The sequence below is a fragment of the Carassius gibelio genome, chromosome B19, assembly GCF_023724105.1.
Source record: "Carassius gibelio isolate Cgi1373 ecotype wild population from Czech Republic chromosome B19, carGib1.2-hapl.c, whole genome shotgun sequence".
NCBI classification, from domain to species: domain Eukaryota; kingdom Metazoa; phylum Chordata; class Actinopteri; order Cypriniformes; family Cyprinidae; genus Carassius; species Carassius gibelio.
In genome coordinates, this window is record NC_068414.1 from 13,263,555 (window position 1) to 13,284,976 (window position 21,422).

The 21,422-nt window shown below is 37.4% G+C and overlaps 1 protein-coding gene across 1 annotated transcript; it reads left to right on the forward strand.

The window, feature by feature from the left end:
* The first annotated feature begins 481 nt into the window (after positions 1–481).
* eepd1 (endonuclease/exonuclease/phosphatase family domain containing 1) lies at positions 482–21,381 on the forward strand. Its single transcript, XM_052585100.1, has 7 exons — positions 482–1,558; positions 9,277–9,328; positions 15,916–16,026; positions 18,338–18,472; positions 19,522–19,642; positions 19,816–20,010; positions 20,883–21,381. Exons 1-7 carry the CDS (start codon positions 726–728, stop codon positions 21,077–21,079), a joined length of 1,644 nt encoding a protein of 547 aa, XP_052441060.1. The 5' UTR covers positions 482–725; the 3' UTR covers positions 21,080–21,381.
* Positions 21,382–21,422: the final 41 nt, after the last annotated feature.

A 21,422-nucleotide genomic window follows, 5' to 3' on the forward strand; every position in this document is an offset into this window, starting at 1 on the left:
GATAGTCCACTTTAGACACTCTACTAGCAGCAAGTAACTTTGCAACTACATGTCAACTAGCAGTTAAAAGAGGATTATTAGACTGTCTGCTAAACATCTTCTAACACTTTCTTTGTCAACTTAAACTAAGCCTAAACCTACCCCTAACATTAACCCTAAACCTACCCTAACCGTCTACTCTGAGAGTTAGTAGACATGTAGTTGCAAATTTCTGAGATTTAGTTGATATGTAGTTACAAAGTTACTTATAGTCAGTAGAATGTCTAAAGTGGACTATCAAAATAAAGTGTAACCGATCTTTATTTAATATCCTAATGATTTTTGGCATAAAAGAAAAATCTATTATTTTGACCCATGTTTGCTATTGCTACAAATATAACCTACCCGTGCTTTCGGGAACGCTGAGTGAATTGATTCGATCGAATCTTTAAAAAAGAGTCGGCTCAAAAGAAAGACTCGGATAGTCTGCCTCGAAAGAGAAGTTCACTTCAGTTCAGTTCAGTGTGTGTGGAAGATGTTGACACGGAGGCTGTTCCTTCAGCTCCGAGACTGAGAAAACCGACGAACTGACGGGGATACGAGATCTCAACGTGTCTAAAGAGAGGAATAAGATTAGGGTTAAATATCAAGCTCAGATATCAGGACTGGTCTATGTGCCACCGGGATCTTCCACGCACAGTGCGCCGCGGGTTTCATTCGCTTTCATTTCAGATTCACCGGGACGCATGGGTGGGAATCTCGGGTGCCACCGGTCCATCCCCAAGGACCCCACGGACTTCTGCCAGGGCAAGCGCAAGTTCAGCGCGGCATGCAACTTCAGCAACATCCTGGTGAACCAGGAGCGGCTGAACATCAACACCGCCACCGAGGAGGAGCTCATGACTCTCCCGGGCGTCAACCGCGGGGTGGCTCGCAACATCGTGGAGTACCGCGAATGCATCGGCGGATTCAAGAAAGTCGAAGACCTGGCGCTGGTCAGCGGGGTCGGTGCCACGAAACTAGAGGCTATTAAACTAGAGATCTGCGTGTCGAGCAAGAACAGCTCGTCTAATCAGTCGCCCTCGTCTCTGCGCAAAGAGCACGAGCACCTGCCGTGCACCGGCGTCAACATAAACACCGCCACGCCGCCGCAGCTCGTGAGCGTCCGCGGCATCACCGAGAAACTCGCCAAGAGCATCGTGGAGTTCCGGTCCGCGCACGGTCCGTTCCGAAGCATCGAGGACCTGGTCAAAGTGCCCAGCATCAGCTCGTCCCTGCTGGACCGCATCCGCTTCCAGGTGTTCGTGGAGCGCTCCAGGACTCCTTCCACCAACACCAACGGAGGCGTCACGCAGCCGAGCCCCGCGTCCTTCAGTGTGGGCAGCGAGGAGCCGGACGTCCCGCTCGGGGGACCACCGCTCGTCACCTCTGCGCGCCCCTGCGTGGAGCCTCCGGCGGGCACGCGCGATGGGAAGCCCGTGGTGCGCGTGGCCACCTGGAACCTGCAGCGCTGCTCCAGCGAGAAGGCCAACAACCCTGGGGTCAGAGAGGTCATCTGTATGACCCTCCTAGAAAACGAGTGAGTAAACTCTATTACAGAACATGTTTTTTTGATATGCCATGGTATTATACTTTGAATTATAATGATGATATCAACCCCCCCCCCACACGCACTATAATAATAATAATAATTATTATTTTTTAAATTGAGTTTGGAAACACCAGGGTTGGTGTGGATGTGCCATGGTTTTGTATTAGAAGTTTTCTGATGTGTGGTTTTAAAATGTAAATGAAGCTTTAGATGAAGTCTGATTAAATCTGCACTAATCTGCATACCTTTCCAAAAAAAAAAAAAAATCTGAACATTTGATAAGGTTCAAAAATTTTTTTTTTCTGTTGACATATTTTAGATATCTATTGTTATCATTCAGTAAAAACATAAAATAATGTAAGCAGCCTGCAATACAATAAATCACCATTATTGTAGGATTCAAATGTTTGCTTTAAAACAAATACGCCCCCCCCCCCCAGACATTCTGTCAGTATTCCTCTTTTTAAATAAATAAATAAAGCATTGCATTTGCATTGATTGTCACACTTGACTTGAAGTGTTTCTAAGCATTAATATCATGATTCTTTGCAGTCTGATGGTTTCATTCATTCCAGATCTTGTTTAAATCCCATTCTTAGCTGTTAGGCGGGTTATTAGTTAGCTTTAAGATGTTTGTGCCCTGAACATCAGCAGGGAAGAGTGAGCCGTGTGTCAGGAGGTGACAGAAGAGTCTGCTCTGTGATCTTCAGTGGATGTCCATGATACAGCCCCATCTGACTGCACATTATCAGACTTCAGCTGAGTCCCTGCCCATGTTTTATTGCATTGATGGATTCTAAGATAAATGTTTGTACTGTTGCTTGTTTTATGACACACACACACACACACACACACACACACACACACAGTAATCCACTCAGGGGTGTTTCTGATGTACGTGCCCTCATTCTTGTCATAACTCAGGGAGGGCTTTTATATAAGCATGTACGCATGTGTGTGTGGGAGAATATAGTGTTATGAATGACTTAAGCGCTGAACACTGTACTCTATGTAACAGCAATGCATGCAATGCAACCATCCCTAAAAAGAAAGCAGGGACCCAAGTTCCCAACCAGGATCATGTGACATTCTCAAAGGGCATTGGGAAGGATTTTGATTTTGCTTTGTTAAACCCATTAAACAGAAATATTAATTAATTTAAATAACTAGTTGTTATTGTTTAATTATTAGTGAATGTATGTGCTGCTTGACTGCATGAAGAGCAGTTATTTCTTCCTTGTTTAAGGGTGTCTTTAAAGATAAGTTATATTCTGTATAGAATGAGTCAAATTAAAGCCTTTCTGGTTTTGTGTTGATGAAGCAGTGATAGTGACTAAAACAGTTAAAAATTGGTTTCAGTAATTAAAAATAAAGCTATAGCGCTATATCTAAAATATTAGGTAAAAATGAGAAATGTTAACTTGGCGACTTACTGAAATAAAATAAGCAGAAATTTGACAAAAACAGTGAAAAAAATAGTATAATTTTCATAATAATAATAATCTGTTCCTAACATATTTGAAAACTTCTTCAGAATTTAGGAAATTTTGGGGATTTATCTTGAGACATTTCTTAACACGTTTCTTAAGAAGTGAATCGGGCCCTGATCCACCACACAAGGTCAAATGCAGATGCAGAACTAATTTTGCTGCGCTGGAAATATTCATTTTGACACAACAGCATATTACTGCATTTAAAACTCAAGTCAGCTTAACAGCAGCAAGCGTCTCTCAGGGTCGCTTTATCACTGTGTACTGACTTTACAAACTAATTAAATTTTTTGTAGAGTAAATTTAGGGCTGTGCGAATGCGATTTTCTGTAATTAGAAGTACATCTCCAGCAAGTGTGTTCAGATCAGGGTTGCCAGGTTTTCACAACAAATCCTGCCCAGTTGCTTCTCAAAACTAGTCCAAAACTAGCCCAAGCGCGTTTACAGGAGGTTCCCCGATTAAAATTGCTTCCCAGGGTTAAAATATAATTTTTTTGGCAGGGTTGCCTTGTTAAATTCGCACTTTAGGAGCTAAATATCACTTTATTGGTATTGGGGTCTCTTCAAATCGCGGACATGAAAAACAACCGCAGACTTGGCAACACTGGTTCAGGTGGAGCGGCAGTTACTACACAGAGCCGTATTCTACCGACAACTAACACAAGATCGCTTTCAAAATCGACAAAGAAACCAACCAGTGTTGCCAAGTCTGAAGCGACAGATGCGCATGAAAATCGAATTATATTTTTTGCACGGCCCTTGAGTAAATAAATATAATTCAGTTATCTCAGAACAAACCTTGGACCGGAAATAAGTGCGTTCTTGAAACCCTAAATCAGACGTCCCATCAGATGCTTATTTCTCAAACCGTTCCCTCCAGCTGCCTCCAGTACACACAGGGTATCTAGTGATACAAGATAGGTCGAGAGGAGAAGACGTGGGATTTAAAATGAAATGGTAGTAAACATTGATTTAAATAGTAATGATTTATAACAAATTTTGTTTAGAAGGTATTATGTAGGCTACCTACTGATCCCTTTGACAATAGCAAGATGACTATTGTTATTATTATTAATATCAGGCTAATAATACTATTTAATCAACATTAGGTTTGTTCCATCAGATTTCTTTTTCTGCATTTTACATGTTGCGCATTATAACTAATCGCACACGATTCTGTTGAGTTTATGAACGCAGCGGCCAATCAGAGTTTTGTTGTTGAATGTTCTTTGCTCATTTTCTGCAGCTGCTGTTTGAATAACTGAGGAAACACAAGAATTCTAATTAGGAACTTTCAGTGCTTCTATCAAATGATCACGTTAAATAGGAATTCAGTTGTATTTGAAATATTTGATGACATGATATCCATATGCTACTTGACTAGAAAGATATACTGTGTAGATTTTAGCCTTCCCCTGGAGTCAGTCTCCACTCTACAGCGATGAAACCTAGTAATGAAAAAAATTAGCATGATGCTATTGTGTATCGGCAATCTCAAAGGCTAACAATATGAAAATGGAGCATATCGTCCAGAACTAGTTTTTGCTTTTTTTTAAATTGATCAAAAGTGACATTAAAACATTTCTAATGTAAAAAAAGAAAAAGAAAAAAAAGAATCACATTTCAACTAATTTGTCAGATTGTGCAAAAACGCTTATAAATTAGCTGCGTGATTTGTAATAGCATTCATGTATGGCCAAACGTCACCCAAGTTTAATACTTTAGGGTAAGGGTAAACATCCCGGAGAAACATCTCTATCTAGGCATCACCACAGTTCACTAAAAAGCATCCCGTCTCGCGTCGTCATCAGTTCTGAGTCAGACACACAACACATCCTTCAGCTATTGATCTGATCTCAGGTTTGGGCCTTTGTGGTAAATTAAATGCTGTTATCGGTGTGAAAGCACACATTAAAACCCACAGCGCTCGAGGTGTTTGCTTAAAATGCTGCGATGGATCTGGTCTGTTAAACACACAGGGTGGAGGAAACCATCAGACAGAGGTTACTGTAGTTCACTCCGGAGAAGCCCAACAATCGGACTCCTGCAGATCTGTCAACTTCAGCTCACTCTCTCTCTCCATGGTGCTGCTACGTCCTGATTGATGACCCATCTGCAGAAAGACACTTTCAGATCTCCAATCGCACGGCATGAACGAATCATCTTCTGTTTTGCCAGGAATATCTAACACACAGACATCACACACAGATTCTTGAGACCCGATTTTTGTAGCACACTGAGCTTGATTACTCAGGATTAGGGGTTTGTCAATATCTGATGGCCTGCCCTTCATAGGACGTCAAGGGGTCAGTCATTTCGCAAGAGCTTTCGTTTTATTGCAAAATGAGATTTCGAAAGGTTTCCTTGCAGCAGCAGTTGTCTTGTTGACATGTTTGGGTTGTTTGACAGGAACGAGAGACTGTGAGAAAGAGGCAGTTGCTGTTGATTTGTTCCCAAGACTGACCTCAGGGTCACAGACGCAGCTGGATCAAAGTCATCGTTTGCACTTCTCTGGAAACCTTTCCTTTTCTGCTGACACAACGCAGCACTGCGCCGTTATTAGAAAAACAAGTGCTGGAAGTGACACAATGTGACAGGATGTGTGGACCTGTTTGTGTGCGTGCGTGTGTCTATAGGACATTTTTTCCATCCTTTTCCTTTAACGCTGTAATGAACTGCCAAACACATGAAGAACTGCAGAGTTGGACCTTGTCTGTCATGCTCTTATTGACCGAACCATCACTACAGCGGGACGAGCCTACTTGGAAGAGTTAATGGAGAGCCTCTTGACATCGGATTTCCTTCTTGTGGAAACCCACAGCTCTGATTTGCAGGTGTATAACTTCATGCAGACAAAGTGCCACACAAAACATACAGTCAATGGTAAACTACAGCTTTTGAGTCAATAAAATGCATCAACGAGTCCCGCTTCATCTGATAATAAAAGCTGTTTGCACAGACCTTCTCTGTTGATATAATTGTCCGTCTCCAAAACAGGAGAATTTGCATGCTTCTATATTGTTTTACATATTCCTCAGTCTAAAACAAGCCAAAACGCAGAAGCATCTTCTTCCAAAAACTGGATTCCTGACTGCATACAGTGTCTGTTTGATTCCCGAGCGATAAGGAGGAACGAAGGTGTTTAGATCGAAAGGACAGAAGCAAAACACACTGATTTAATTCAAAGGTCGGGGAGCGGGTGACACATGGTAAAACTCAAGGAAGACTGAAAGGAACATGGCTTTATTCATATTTGTCTATTTTGTTGTGTTAGCTAATAACTGACTGTAAATGTATATTGTAGATTAACATTTAAGTTGAGGGTTTTTTTTATTCTACAACATGACTGTTTGGCTGAAAAGGTATACCAGGCCTGTTTGTGTTGTTACACTTTCAGATAAACATCATTTACTATTTTTATAATGTTTCCCTCATGGGGACTGCAGGCCGGTGCCCGCAAAGTCAAAAATTGTAGGTTTGACTCATACAGTCTATGGTTTTACTATGCTTGTTTGAGGGACATTTGGACACAATGTAGCATAAACAAGCACACACACACACACAGAGAGCGAGAGTGTGCTCACCTGTGAGGGAACAGGGTGTTGTCTGTCTGTCTGACTGTTTGTTTGTTCTCTAAACAGGATTTGTGTAGTCAGTTTCAGCATTGGCTGGAAAATAAGGATGGATTGTCTCCTGCGTATTGCTTTCTGTTGTTCTGTCTCCAATGGAAAAATTTGCCTTAACAAACAATTTTAGGCCTGTCATGGATAAATAATGAAGGTAATAAATCCACCAGTAGGTGGCAGCAAGCCCCTGTTTTGATAAATGATTAATTGAATCATTCAAATCAAAAGATTTGTTCAAACGGCTGATTCCTAGAAACATAACAGCCCACTGTGGATAATATCCATCCTAAATTCTGTGATATTCATATTTACAATATTATTTAGGGCAGATAGGCTGGATAGCATGCACAATGGGACGCAGGGAAAGTGTCCGTCTGAATGGGCTGTTGAATCACTGAATCACTTGATTCGTTCAAAATCTGATTCATTTAATGAACATTTAATGAGGTTTTACTATGCACTGTTGTATAAAATTAACAGCACACTTGTACTCGTGCATGTAGGCCTGCTGATATTCAGAAACGTATATTGCTTGTGCAATGAATATAAAAACATAAACACTCATACATGGGTATTTTATACATATAAGGTTATTTTACCTGTATTCTAATAGGATTCATTGCGCAGTGAATGCTTTTGGACTCTCAAGATGTGTTTTTGTTTGGTTTATGCAAGGTCGATGACTCGATAATATCATCTCTCGGTCCCTCAGTCACACATACAGCACAGTAACAGTATGTCAGGGGAATGTTTTCCATTCTAATGAAGGAAAAATCATACTTTCTGATTTTGTCTTCTTCTTTTTAAAGAAATTCAAATGTAGCGCTTGAACCATTTCATGAAATATCTTAAGTAGATCATTTTAACATTTCATTTGCACGACAACTTTTACATAATAGACATTTTAAATCCAAAGGGGATGGTAAGGGGGGATGCTTTTTGTCACTTTTTTTTCACTTTTTTTTCAACCCCCCTCAATTTCGAGCCCAGGGAATAAGTTATTTTAACCTTGAGAAAGTGACTCCCTTCAGCTTGCTGTTGCTCTTGTGTGTGTTTTTCTGTGTGTTTGCTGTGGCAGTGAACTCTGGGACAGACTGCAGGACTGTTCTGTTCTTCCTGACACTACAGTAGAATTGATTTGTGCTTCTAGCTGCTCTCTGAGCTCTTTCTCCAGTCTGAAGCTCCAGTGTAGATAAACACCCCTGAGGTCAAACTGAAGTTTTGCACTGCAGTAATGTCCAGTGGGTTATAGAGTGTATGTTGTGAATAGAGAATGAATGTGTGAGTCTTTACGCTCGGACACTTATCAGAACATCCTTTATATTGTGTCAGTGGACCTGAACTGTGTTCGTGTCATCTGCTCTTGAATATTCATGAGTGATGAACAAAACAGTCCCAGTGAATGCTGGTTTAGCAGGTCTTTCTGAAAACATCTGTGAAGAATGTGCCGGAATATTATGTTGTGTACTTAATATTTTGAAACATTTTTTTCTTTGAAGATTTAACAGGGTCAACATAGTGACCTGTCCGGAAAATATAGTTTCTGCTTCATCATTGTAAATTATGACTTTTATGTCTTTTTTGTAACTTTTCCTTTTATGACAATTATGAATTGTCCATATTGCCATATTGCTCTGTCCTCGGTCCTCCAGAAGCAGTGTTGTTATTGTCAACTAGCACCAAAGCTAATACTATTACGATGATTTTTGTTAATTGAAATAAATCTGAAATAAAATTAATGAAATGAAAAAGAGAATATAATGAATAATGAAAGGTTAAGAGAATATTTAATATATATTTTTTTTTTTAAATATTTAAGTTTGTAATTATTTTTTAAATTAAAGATTTAAAGAAATATTAAAAAGGCAAAAAAGTAACTATGTAAAAAGCATGTAAGATTGCAAAAACTTAATCTAAATTGAAATTAAAAGCTGAAAATATAAAAATAAAAGCTAATTTGTTGTTTGTTATTCTTAACTAAAACCAAAACTAATACTATTCACAATTATTTTTGTTAATTGAAATAAATCTGAAATAAATAAAAAAAATTAAATGAAAACGAGAATATAATGAATAACGAAATCTTAAGGGAATATTTAAATATTCAAATATTAAAGTTTGAATTTTTTTAAAGGAAAGATTAAAATAAAATATTTTAAAGGGCAAAAAAAAGAAACGCCAAAAGCACATAAAAATGGAAGCTGAAGAGAATTTTTTTTCTTATTTAATTATTATTTTTAATTTAAAATGTAAAGAAATATATATATATATATATGTGTGTGTGTGTGTGTGTGTGTGTGTGTGTGTGTGTGTGTGAAAAGCACATAAGTATTAAAACTTGAGCTAAATTAAAATGAAACCTTGTCATTACCTCCATCATCATCACATTGAGTTTCATATCATGTTTACAAGATATTATATGTAACTAGCCACACAGCAGGAGTGTTTGGCTGATTTAAAGCAGTCACTTGATGATTGTTTGTTGAACATTGATCTGTTTGTACGTGATTGTTTTAATATCCAGTTACTGTCACACTAGAGACTACTGTCATGACGGAGTCTCACATGTCTTGTTTTTCTCTCTCTCCAGCATCAAGCTGCTAGCGATTCAAGACTTGGCCGATCGTGAGGCTCTAGACAAGGTAGCGTTACATTTCTACACACACCTCTTCCCTTCAGCACACTGTTACACGCTAGCTATGTGTGTCACGTTCTGTAAAGAGACACCTGATCCTCCTTGTTACATCTGTGTGGTTAAGTGGTTAAAAAGCCACTAATTCTGGCTGAAAACAGTGTTTTGGAGGTCATCCAAATGTATTGGAAAACTTTATGATGGCTGTTAAAGACTTTCAAATTGACTATTACATAGAGCAAATGTCAGAAATAGTGCGACTATATGTTTGCGGAGGTACAAACCCAAAAACATGTTTTCCATTGGGGAACTGTTTTTAGCGATAACTTATACTCAGACCATGCTGTGATCTTTGAGATTGTTAACTGAGGGTATATGCTTTTGCTCAAACCTTCAGCCCACACTAGTTCAACTTATGTTTTAAATAAACATGCAAAATTCCTGGGGGAAAACCACGTTACCCATAATCCTGCAAAGAAATCATTACCAAGCAGAATTGGGGAAAAAAGCAAACGGCCACAATTTTCAAACATTTTTAATTTTCAGATCGAAGTTTGTTTGGGATGTTAATCATTCACCTTGTGTCTAGCTGGTGTGATCGTAGGTGATTTGGTCTGCCGCTTGAAAGCCTCTTCACATCCCGATAGCAATCATTCAAGACAATTTGTGCAATTGTTTTTACTATATGCTGCATAGATGGTGTTTATTGTTCATACTCACATTGAAAATATATTTCTCAGAAGAAGAAAAAACTTGTTTTGTTTGGTTTTGTTATCAAATAACACTCTTTCCATTTTCTTTACTCATTAAAATGTTTTTGGACACATCTCTGTTGTTAGTTAACGAAATAAGCCTGTTTTTTACTTAAAAGCGCAGATAACAATATTGTAATAAAGGGCTATAACTTGTTTGGGGAACGGTATATGTAAACAAAATGTTATTTGGAAGTGTAAGACACAATTTTCTAAAGAAGAATATCCAAACTTTAGGAGTTTTTGTTTGAGTGCACAGTAAAAAAAACAACAACAACTGTTGCTTGCATTTTTCTTAAAATTCTGTAATTTCTTTAATTCTTAGAGAAAACGAAAGGAAAATTGAGACTTTAAATTAGTTCTCCTGTTTATAACTATATATGGCACTTGATGCTGACTGCTAGAATAGGTCTGAAAAACAAAGAAAAGTGCAGGTGTGTCAGGCGCCCCAAAAATGTTCTAGGTCTTTAAATGTTAAAGCATGAACAGAGTGAAAAGATTACAAAGGAAAAAACATATTTTAGCCTCTCTCTCCTCTATTTTTCTACCCAACCTACTAAAATCATGATTGTCTTCTACTTTAAGATGATATTATTATGTGCTGTGTCCTTCTCAGTGTGCAAAGCCCTGTGTGTGTGTGTGTGTGTGTTGTGTTTGAGGTCTCCTCCGCTCTGATGCTGGGAATAGACTAGTAAAGTAGGTTAGCAGAGCAGCAGTTTGTCATTGAGAGGACTAGGGCAGGATCAACCCATATTTCTCTCCTCTTCTCTTTCGCTCGCACTCTATTTCTGTTCTGTCTCTCTCACTGCAGAGTACAGAGCTCTCCTGCTTGTCTTTCTGGGACACACCTTGTTGATTGAGTGCATGGCATAGTGGCTGAAGTATAGGGTTAGTGATGGGAAGGTTGCTGGTTCAGTCCCTGCAGAGTGCAAGCTTTGACCTGATCACCATTGGGCCCTTGAGGTCCAGGGCAGTTATCCCTGTGGAGGTGACAATAACAGTGTGACCTATAATAATTGTTTTATTGAGAGTAGGAATTGTTTAAATCTAAGGTGACATGAGGAACTGTTATTAAGGTCAACCTTCATGTAAATTAATCACTCAAAATATAAAGGTGACATATAATGAAAATGCTAATCTAAGTGCTATAATCAGGTCCCTGGTGCATCTACCAACCCAGAAAATGTGAAAAAAATAAAATAAAAAAAATGGTAAGTTCTTCACTGATGAGCTCAGCTTTAGTGTAATTTAACAGTAAAATGCTTTGATAATTTCAGCGTCTACACCTCGAATGCAATCCAGTCAAATGGAAGTGGTTGAAACTCAAAACGTTTCACTCCCAGTTTACATCTGTATTTAGTGTTGTCCACTTGAGATCCGATCGACCATAACACATCTTAATACCAAGTGTAAACAGGGCCAAGATATCCAGAAAATGGACATAAGTGGTTGAACATTGGAACGGTGGCTATATTTGCAATCAACAAATATTAAAAAGATTAGCTCTTTACATCACCGTGCAACAAAAAACTATCCTATAACAGTATCTGCATAATCTATTCATGCTGCAATGCATGCTGGGAACTCACAAAGCCTTAACATTTCAACAATATGAAATTCTTTTTTCAGACAACTGTGTTTGCCTAGTTGGGACAACATCCGGGGTAATTTTGTTGGTAATTATGTTGGTCTGACAAGGGTTTTTATGTGGTTTCAAGAAAATATATAATTGATTTTTTCGGTATTTGAGACTCTAAAGGGTTTGTTAACTGGAAAATGTGCAGTTGCGTTTTTTTACAGTGTATGTATCAGTTATTTTACTAAACCAACTGCTTTGCAGAAATAGTTGTACCATTTACTGCACTTTATTCTTCTAGTTAATAACCTATAGTGGCCGATTAATTGAAAGTCTTGCACAATCACAGAAAATAACTTGCAAAATAAGATGGAAAAATGTGGGTATAGATACATTTTAAATTTAAATTTCATGGATTTTATTTTTTTATTTTATAGTGTGTTATAGAAAATGCTTTAGAAAAAAAGTGTCTGGCAATTAACCATTTCCAATTCTCTGTTTGCGATCTTCATGTTCAGTGCTTCTCTTTGCTGTTTTCTCTTCATCTCGACTGCATTACGGTCAGATGGGCCGTGAATGAGTGATTTGAACAGCTCGGCTGCTGTTATGCCGCAGTGAACCCGCCGTGTTTCCTCTAAACTGCTTTCCCAAATGCTGACTGGACGGACAGAGATGGAAAGGCGCACTTCTGGCCCAGAATGAAATAGTGTGGGCTTCTCAATGCCTCTCTGGACTCCTGCTGCAATCTGACATTAACTCTGTTCAGACATCATTTGGGAGATAATGGAATTCCCGATGCGATCCACGGAATGCTGACACTTCTGAATAATGTTATGAATTAAAATATAGGACGGTTTCAACATATTTCTTTTTGAAACAGGAATTTGGGATATAGTGTAGTGCTCATCCTTTTTTTTGATAGTTAGCCAAGTTTTAAGTCACAGCCCTGCAAACCTATCATCGTGCTTGCATCTTCTTTTAAAGTGCATTTTTGCTTCAGCAAGAGATCTCATCAGTGTTTGTGATGCTGTAGATTGGATGGAGGCAGATCTTCAGATATTCTCATTTAACAAGGAATAAAATATATGGTTGAGTTGCTGGCGGTGTAACATGCATTTAGTAAATTGGGTGAATTTTGATTGCATGCTGATTTTTAATGTGAAGTATTTTGCCATCTCATAGACACGAGGCATAGATGTAGATCTGAAGAAGGCACTGTTTGTTTATCGCGTGTCTCAGTTTCCGTGGAGTTTGTGGTTTAGATGTTGCTCTACTATAAACACATATTTCCACCGAACTACTCATGAGTCATGACCTTGAGTCATCATCATCGAGTTTATTAGCGTGCGTTGTTTAAAAACTCACACTTCTGCTCCTGTTCCTCATCTAACTCAGTCTTTCCTATTGTGTCTGTTTCCCTCAGTCAGAGCACAATATTGCATTGCATGCTTTCATGGAAAGTGCCAGTCATTTGTCCAGTGAAGCTGAATTTGCTTCATATCTGTTAGATCTCTCTTTCTAAAGGTGTGAAAACAGTATTGATTCTTGTGTCCTGGTTGATGTCTATGTGTGGGTGGCATACAGAATGAAGGACTCCATAAATAGTTTCATATATAGACTGTTATGGCGTGGTCTCTGTGAGAAACATATAAATATTATGATCCCACTCTATCATTCTTTATTAGAAAACTTCTTCAAAATATTGCCAAATATGTTAATGCACTTGTCAATTGATCCATATGGTACTTTACTTAAAAAAACAAAGCAAAATATAGATTATAAACTTTTCATGCAGTGCTAAAAGTTATTGATATAAATAGTTTGATTATAACTATATTATTTAACTATAAATAGTTAAAGCTATTCATTTATAATTTCATTAAATTCATTAATTCGTTCAATAGTTGTTTCGGAAGTTTATTTATTTTTATTTTATAATTTCTTTCTTTTATTCTATTTTTTTTAATATAAATAATAACTTAAAATAAAAACTTATTATGAATGCCAAAGTCATGAACCAAACTAACCAACTCTGAGATGAATAACATCATTACATACGTTCGCAACAGAATATATAATAAAATTAAAAGTCAGTTCCAGGAGTGCATGAACTACTCATTTCTTTAAATGTTTATAACGTCAAACTAAAAGATAACAACAATTTTATTTTTATATAAATATATTTATATGTTAAGGTTATTGCAAAAAATTTAAATGTATAAATATTTTGAGTAACTTCCTTTACAAGGCCTTGACCAATTTCTGCTGAGCTCTTTTGCAGTGATTTTATTTTATTTTATTTTATTTTATAACATCAACTTCTCTGCAGTACTGTTAATGTTCACTACTTTTTGTTAAAATGAAAAACAAAAACAATCAAAGAATTATTAGATGAAAAACTTAAGTACTTTTAATATAAACTTGTTTTAAGTTGGTATTAAAGTACTAAGTACTAAAATTATTAAAATTGAATTAAAAATGAATTAAATGTACGTAAATTAAACAGAAAAAAACAATAAAAAATATTTATAAATATGTAAGTATTTATAATCTGACATAAATGATACTAAAATATCACGTTTCTCTTGTTGATCTCTCTTCAGGATCACAGGTAGTGTAGTTTTTCACCTATATTTTGACTATTGAAACACAGTCTGTAGCTAACTGTTATTTGTGCAGTGGGCAGAGTTCAAGACAGACAGCTGCCAGTGTAAACCGTGATGGTTCCTCATCATCATCATCACCATCATCATCATCATCATCATCATGTGTGGGCTTCCACTGGATGAATGTGTAAATGAGATTGTTGAGACTGAGTGAATCCACTGACAAACACACTGCCGAAGCTCTGTCTGGCGTCATCACCTGTCTTTAGTTACAGTAACTCCTGGACACCTGTCCCTCATCGTGCTATTTACAGGTTTACTCCAGCAGAACCCATACAGAGCAGACACTCGTTTGGCACCTGAATTTGGGGATTTTTGGAGGGTTTTGTTGTAGTTGTTGGTTTGTTTTGGAGAGGTCTGTTGAGCCTCCATTCCTCCGGCGCTCTTTACAGATCAGCTGATGATAGTGTTGTTTCTGCTGAAGCTCTGGCTCCCTGCAGGAAGCTCTGCTGGTTAATTATAGAACAGAACTGGGAGCTAATGGGAATGTCAGATGTAGTTATCAGATTTCCCGGCTCCTGTGGACACACTCGGCACGTACTCTTTGCTAGAATAATGCCAAGGCTTTGGCTTGTCTGAAATGTGAAACCCAGCATCAGATATCTGATTCTTTGAGTCCTCTGGTAGGAAACTGACCCTAAACTCTCACAGGGATGCTTCCAAATCATTTGAATGAGGTGCTTAGCATTAATTTGCAGATCTAAATATTATTGACAAGCTCACGCATAAATTGTCATCTATTAGTCAACCTCATGTTGTTCCAAACTTTTAAGAGCATCGTTCTTCTTTGAAGTGAAGAATGAAACCATTAAACAGATTTAATTTATGCTTTTATTCACATATAAGCAATGCACATACATAGAGCTCATCAAATATGGTACAATGGAAGCTCGAAGATGGTTGTATGACATTGATTAAGTCAGTAAAAGACTTAGTTAAATTTGTGTATTTTATGCTTAATCCAAGTCATGATTCTTTTATGTCACAGCAGGTCTGTCTTTAAAGGTTTTTAATAAAAAACATTATTTTGTAACCTGACAGTTGCACTCTATAATGCCAAATTTACAATGTAAAGGGGGCACTTTTGAGGAGCCATTTAGGCGTCTTTAAACAGACTCTTTAATGCAGCTCAGAGGTGGCATGAATGCATTTACACTGAAATTACAACCGCACACTTTAATACAAGGGATTGACGTACTGTAGGTCTGTGCAGACATGATTTAGACTTAGGCTTTTAAGAAGCATTGCATCTTTAAGATAATTTAATGCAAAGCACAAAAGCTAAAGGCAATATGAATCCAATATGTATGTATTATGCACTTGAATTAGGTGTTATTGAGGGATATAGGAAGCACTGGATTACAGTCTTAAATCTTTTAAGAAAATCCAGTTTAAAATTTCTCAGTGTAGTAATATATTTTGTATTTTTTTCCTCTTTTGACTCAAGAAAAACTGGCTACATATGTGAATAACAAAGATTTCAGTTTCAGTGTGTTTTGCAGATATGTTGAATCTTGAAAAATAAATCAAAGCAGCAATAAGGAAGTGTAACTCTATGATTTTTCACTGCTAATCAGCCGTGCTCTGTGTTTGTTTGCCTCAGGTTTGTGCCGAGCTGAATCAGCCCACTCTCTGCAGCGTACGCAAGTGGACGAGCGCCAGAGGCCTGTGGAAATGTGCCGTTTCAGAGAAACCCACCGGACAGTCCAGTAACGTAAGCTTAGTTCCCTATAACACATATACACACACACACACACACACGCATATGTGACCCTGGAGCACAAAACCAGTCTTAAGTCTCTGGGCTATATTTTTAACATTAGCCAAAAAAAAATTATTTTATGCCAAAAATCATTAGGATATTAAATAAAGATCATGTTCCATGAAGATATTTAGTAAATGTCCTACTGTAAATATATCAGAACTTAATTTATAGATTAGTAATATGCATAGCTAAGAATTCATTTGGACAAATTTAAAGGTGATTTTCTCAGTATTTAGATTTTTTTGCACCCTCCGATTCCAGATTTTCTATCTATTCGATCTATTCAGCTTTCAGATTATGTATAAATCTCAATTTTGAAAAACTGACACTTAAGACTGGTTTTATGCTCCAGGGTCACATATATGCAATATTTAAGGGGTCGTGACTTTTTAAAAAAAATAATCATTATTTTAATATGTTCCTTGAGGTTTACTTATAATGTTGTTAGTTTAAAAAACAAAACAAAAAAACTAATAAATATATGGAAAAATTATATTTTCGACCCTCAATCTCTCTAAAACGACCTGTTTTAAGGGAGGGGTCCTTTAAGGCTTGTCAGTAATTGGCCACGGTTCTGATAATGTCGCTTCATGGGAAGCAGTATCAACGCCCCCCTCGCTATGACATGATTCAAGTGTTTTGACAACATGATCATTTCCAGACAAAGCATCATGAAATCTTCATCTTTCAACAAATGTTTCTTTGTGAACCCTCCATCACACTGTGCCTTGTTTACAAAACAAGATCCGATCAGTCCTCAGACCAAACAATTTTTAAAAACAATTGCATTAAAGCAAACAATCTTTCACTCAGTGTTGCCAAGTCCGCGGTTTTCCCGTGGAATCGAGCTACTTCAACACTGTTCAACACCGGTGTTGAAGCAACCACAATAACCTGATATTTAGCCCCTGAAATGCAAATTTTACTGGAGAAACCCTGTGATTCTTCGGTTCTGTTCAACCATATATTTGATTCCTTTCTTCTGTGACTCGTATTCAAGAGTCATCCGTTGGACGCCAGTGGGCGGGGCCTATTGTGAAAAGAAGACTATTCGTCGATGTCTTGGTCTGGAGGCGGAGTTTATGCAAATATCTGTGTAAATATTTTGTTTATAATAAGGAGGAGGTTTAATGCTATGAAACTTGCAGGATGTTTTAATGGTACAAAGGCCTCTAATAAGCCAAAAGATCAAGGCACAAATTGGATTTCTTCTGTAACGACCCCTTTAAATGTTCAACTAGCAAATATCTGCGGCTACAGCTTACAGAAGGCTGATAAAAACAGATCGTGTGCAACAGAGATTGTTTTCAGAGAAGGAAAGTGTTTGAAAGGTTCCTGTAATAAGAAGTTTGTGTAGGCTGAATCCTGGTTCTCATTTCCCCAGTGGCCATTCGTTTTCAATACAAACTCTGCACCTGATCACACTTTTAATAGAGATGTGTTACGAAGGGTATTGAATCATGAGCTATTTGAGTATTTATTAATGTACTACCATAGTGTTTTTTATATATTGTGAATTAGCTATTATTTCGACATTTCCAGTTCTCATTTTAATTTTAAACCTTTAAGTTTATTCACAATATTACTGTATTTTTTAATAAATGAATAAATGCAGCTTTGGTGAGGATAAGAGACGTCTTTCGAAAACATTTAAAATCTTACTGAACCCGAACATTTAATCATAAATGTAATTCAGTGTATTATTTTTCTTGGATCTCAGTTATTTTAGTATTGTCTTGAATTTCTCAGATTATCTCATTTTTTTATGTTTCACAGTAGAAAGAAATTCATACAGGTTTGAAATGACATGATGTTGAGTAAATTGTTATTTTTACATTTTTGGGTGAACTATCCCTTTAAGAACTTTAATGTGTTCAAATAATGAACACCTAATTTATTAAATACACTGATATTTAGTGTAAGTATTTAATAGGGCTCTTGCTGAATTTACTATTCTATTAAAATTAAAACTAAACATCTATAGAGAGAAGTTCATGCTTATAATTATTAGGCCTTTTTGGTGGTCAATAGAAGTAAAACCGTGGTAAATTACTATGGTGCTGAATTGACAAGCCTATGTAGGCTATGTTTACCTCTTCATGCAAGAGCTATGATATGATTTCAGAAGACGTGGAATAGAGAGCGCTCTGTCTATACGATGCTGTTATGTGCTCTGTGTTGTGTAGCGGGACGGTTGTTGGGTTCTGCGTGTTATTCGTCAGAGTCTGGTCATTGTTGAGGTTGTGCTGTGACCCTGCAGGATGCTGAGTACTCGGGTTTCCTGTGGGACAGCTCTTCTGGGATCCAGCTGAAGGATGCCACTGTCTTGGAAAATGCGACGACTAATGGTAACGGGACGCATCTACACCCTCAGCCCTACCTGGGACATTTTTATGTGAGTCAACCTGCAATACAACTCCTTCTGTTATTGAGTCTGTTATTATATACTGAGTCTAGTAGTGTGTTATTGATGCCAAGTGATTTGTTTCGTGGTGCGATTTTATTCGAGCAGTTTAAGTTATACATAAAACACTGTTGAAACATTTGTGGTCAGCAAGTTTCTAAAGGAGATTAGTACTTCTATTCATAAAGAATGCATTAAATTGATCAAAAATTACAGTGAACTTGATATTTCTGTTCATAAAGGATCCTGAAATTATTATTTTTTTGCATAAATACTAGGCAGCCCAGCTGTTTTTGACATGTTTCTTGAGCAGCAAAACTGTTTATTATTAATGATTTCTGAAGGGTCATGTGACACTGAAGACTGCTGCTGCAAATTCAGCTTTACATCACAGGAATAAATTACATTTTATTATATATTTCAATAGAAAACAGTCATTTTAAAATGTAAAAATATTTCAGGATTTTACTGTTTTTAAAGTAGCACTTTCCAAAATAAAAGTTCTTCTTTACATAATAGATGTTTATTTATTATGCATACATAAATAGATACACACACATGCTGTATATATTTAAGAACATTTTTGTTTATTATATATATATATATATATATATATTTATATATATATATATATATATATATATATATATATATATATATATATATATATATATATATTAATTCACTGTAAGTCGCTTTGGATAAAAGCTTCTGCTAAATGCATACATTTAATTTAATTTAATATATAAGGATGCAAATGTACATATATTTTCAAAATATATATACTGTATGTGTGTGTATTTATATATACATAATTAATATACACTGTGCACACATATTATGTTAAAAAAACTGTTATTTTAATGCAAGTAATCATTTGACAGCACTGTTTTAAAGTATATTTGATCAAATAAATGTACCTTGGTGAGCAGAAGAGACTTCTTTCAAAAACATAAAAAAGACTTACCAATCACAAACATTGTACTTAAACTGTCTGATAACTGGAATGATGATTCTCGCTCTCTTCTGTCTATATCCAGATTGGCTCGTCTGAGCTGACGCTGGTCAATCTACACCTGACAGCAGCGCCGTCGTCTGCAGAAGACAAGAGAAGAAGTGTGTGTGACCGACTGAGCGCTGCTCTCCAGGACACTCTCAAAGGTCTGTTTCCACATCATACTTCATGCAGCATTATTGCAGTTGCATCAGATGTGCTCTTTATGGTGGTGTGTTGATACTGGTACTGTGTGTTCTAGAGCAGGGACAGAAATGAAATAACACTGAGAGTGACATCCACCGTCCTGAATGTTTCTGTGTTGGTGTTGCTGATGCAGGTGAGAGAGAGCTGCTGGTGCTGGGACACTTTGGCATGGCTCCCGACAGCCCTGGGATGGAGTGCCTGAGGAAAGAGAAACTGTGCGCCCTCCTCGCGCCGTCCGTCTTTACTAACATCAGCACCCGCGTCCCGCAGGGATCCCTCTGTCTGGACAACATCTGGACCAGTCGCTCCCTGAAGAAGACGCACACAGGTCTGAAATCACTCGTCCTGGAGAATCAGCTGGAGTCATTGAGAGAGTAGCGATATTTCTGAAAGAAGCCTCATGTGCTCGCCAAGGCTTCGTTTTGTTTGATCAAAAATACTGTAAAAATGTGGAATGGTATTACAATTTAAAATAACTGGCTTCTGTGTGAATATGTGTTAAAGTGTCATTTATTCTTGTGATGCAGCGCTGTATTTTCAGCATCATTGCTCCAGTCTTCAGTGTCACATGATCCTTCAGAAATCACTCTAATATACTGATCTGATGCTCAGGAAACATTTTTTTATCAATGTGGAAAACATTTGTGCTGCTTCATATTTTTTTGGAAACTGTGATTATTTAATAGATAGAGAGTTCAGGTTTACTGCCATTTTTGACAGATTTAATGCATCCTTGATTAATACAAGTAAACACACACACACATACACACACATATATATATGTGTGTGTGTGTGTGTGTATAAATCTCGCTGACCACAAATGTTTCAACAGTGGTTTATATGTAACTTAAATAGCTCAAATAAAACCTCTTATGACTTCAAAAATCAAATTGCTTGGCATCAGTAAAGATATTAACACAGAAAAGAGCTGTATTCACAAGCAGCAAATCAGCAAATTAGAATATGATCATGTGACACACTGAAGACTGGAGTAATGATGATGAAAATTCAGCTTTGACCACAGGAATAAATTACATTTTAACACATATTCACATAGAAAACATTGTAATACTTCACTGTATTTTTGATCAAACTATTACAGCCTTTGTGAGAATAAAAGACGTCTTTCAGAAACATTTACGAATGGTTATAAATCCAAGCTTGTTGGTGATGATGCTGTGTGTGTGGTGCCCCCTGCAGGTCACTGCTGGGTGGTGCGCGAGGGCCTGACCAACCCCTGGATCCCTGATAACTGGTCGTGGGGCGGGGTGGCGTCTGAACACTGTCCCGTGGTGGCCGAGTTCCTCGTGGACGTCGTGCTGAAGGAGCACCTGTGCCGCGGGAACGGAGTGCCGGTGGTGGAGAGAGGAGACTCCATGTCCAAACACGAGCGGTGACCTTTGACCTTTGACATGGACCCCGCGGAAAGGGTCACCCGCGTCTGGACTGACACTACGACTGTGTGAATGCAGATGAAGAGAGCGAGAAGTGCACCATGATTGCCTTTGTGTTGTCTGTTCAATGTACAGTAGAGATTCTATACAGTTGATTTTAATACAGAACAATATAATAAGAGAGATATTTAAACACTTAAAGATTTAATAAACATGTACATACAATGAAGGTTAATAAGAAACAAATGACTAATGTTTGCCAAAACTTTCTAAGTGAGAACAATAAATCAATATTTACAACCTGATTTTGTCTCCTACGGGGGGGTGGGGGGGGCATACTAACATT

Excerpts from the sequence above, each read along its gene's own strand:
- eepd1 (XM_052585100.1), top strand. The coding sequence starts at position 726 with ATGGGTGGGAATCTCGGGTGCCACCGGTCCATCCCCAAGGACCCCACG. Across the intron at positions 16,027-18,337 it reads CCACCGGACAGTCCAGTAAC|GATGCTGAGTACTCGGGTTT; the intron begins GTAAGCTTAGTT and ends GTGACCCTGCAG. Across the intron at positions 20,011-20,882 it reads CCTGAAGAAGACGCACACAG|GTCACTGCTGGGTGGTGCGC; the intron begins GTCTGAAATCAC and ends TGCCCCCTGCAG.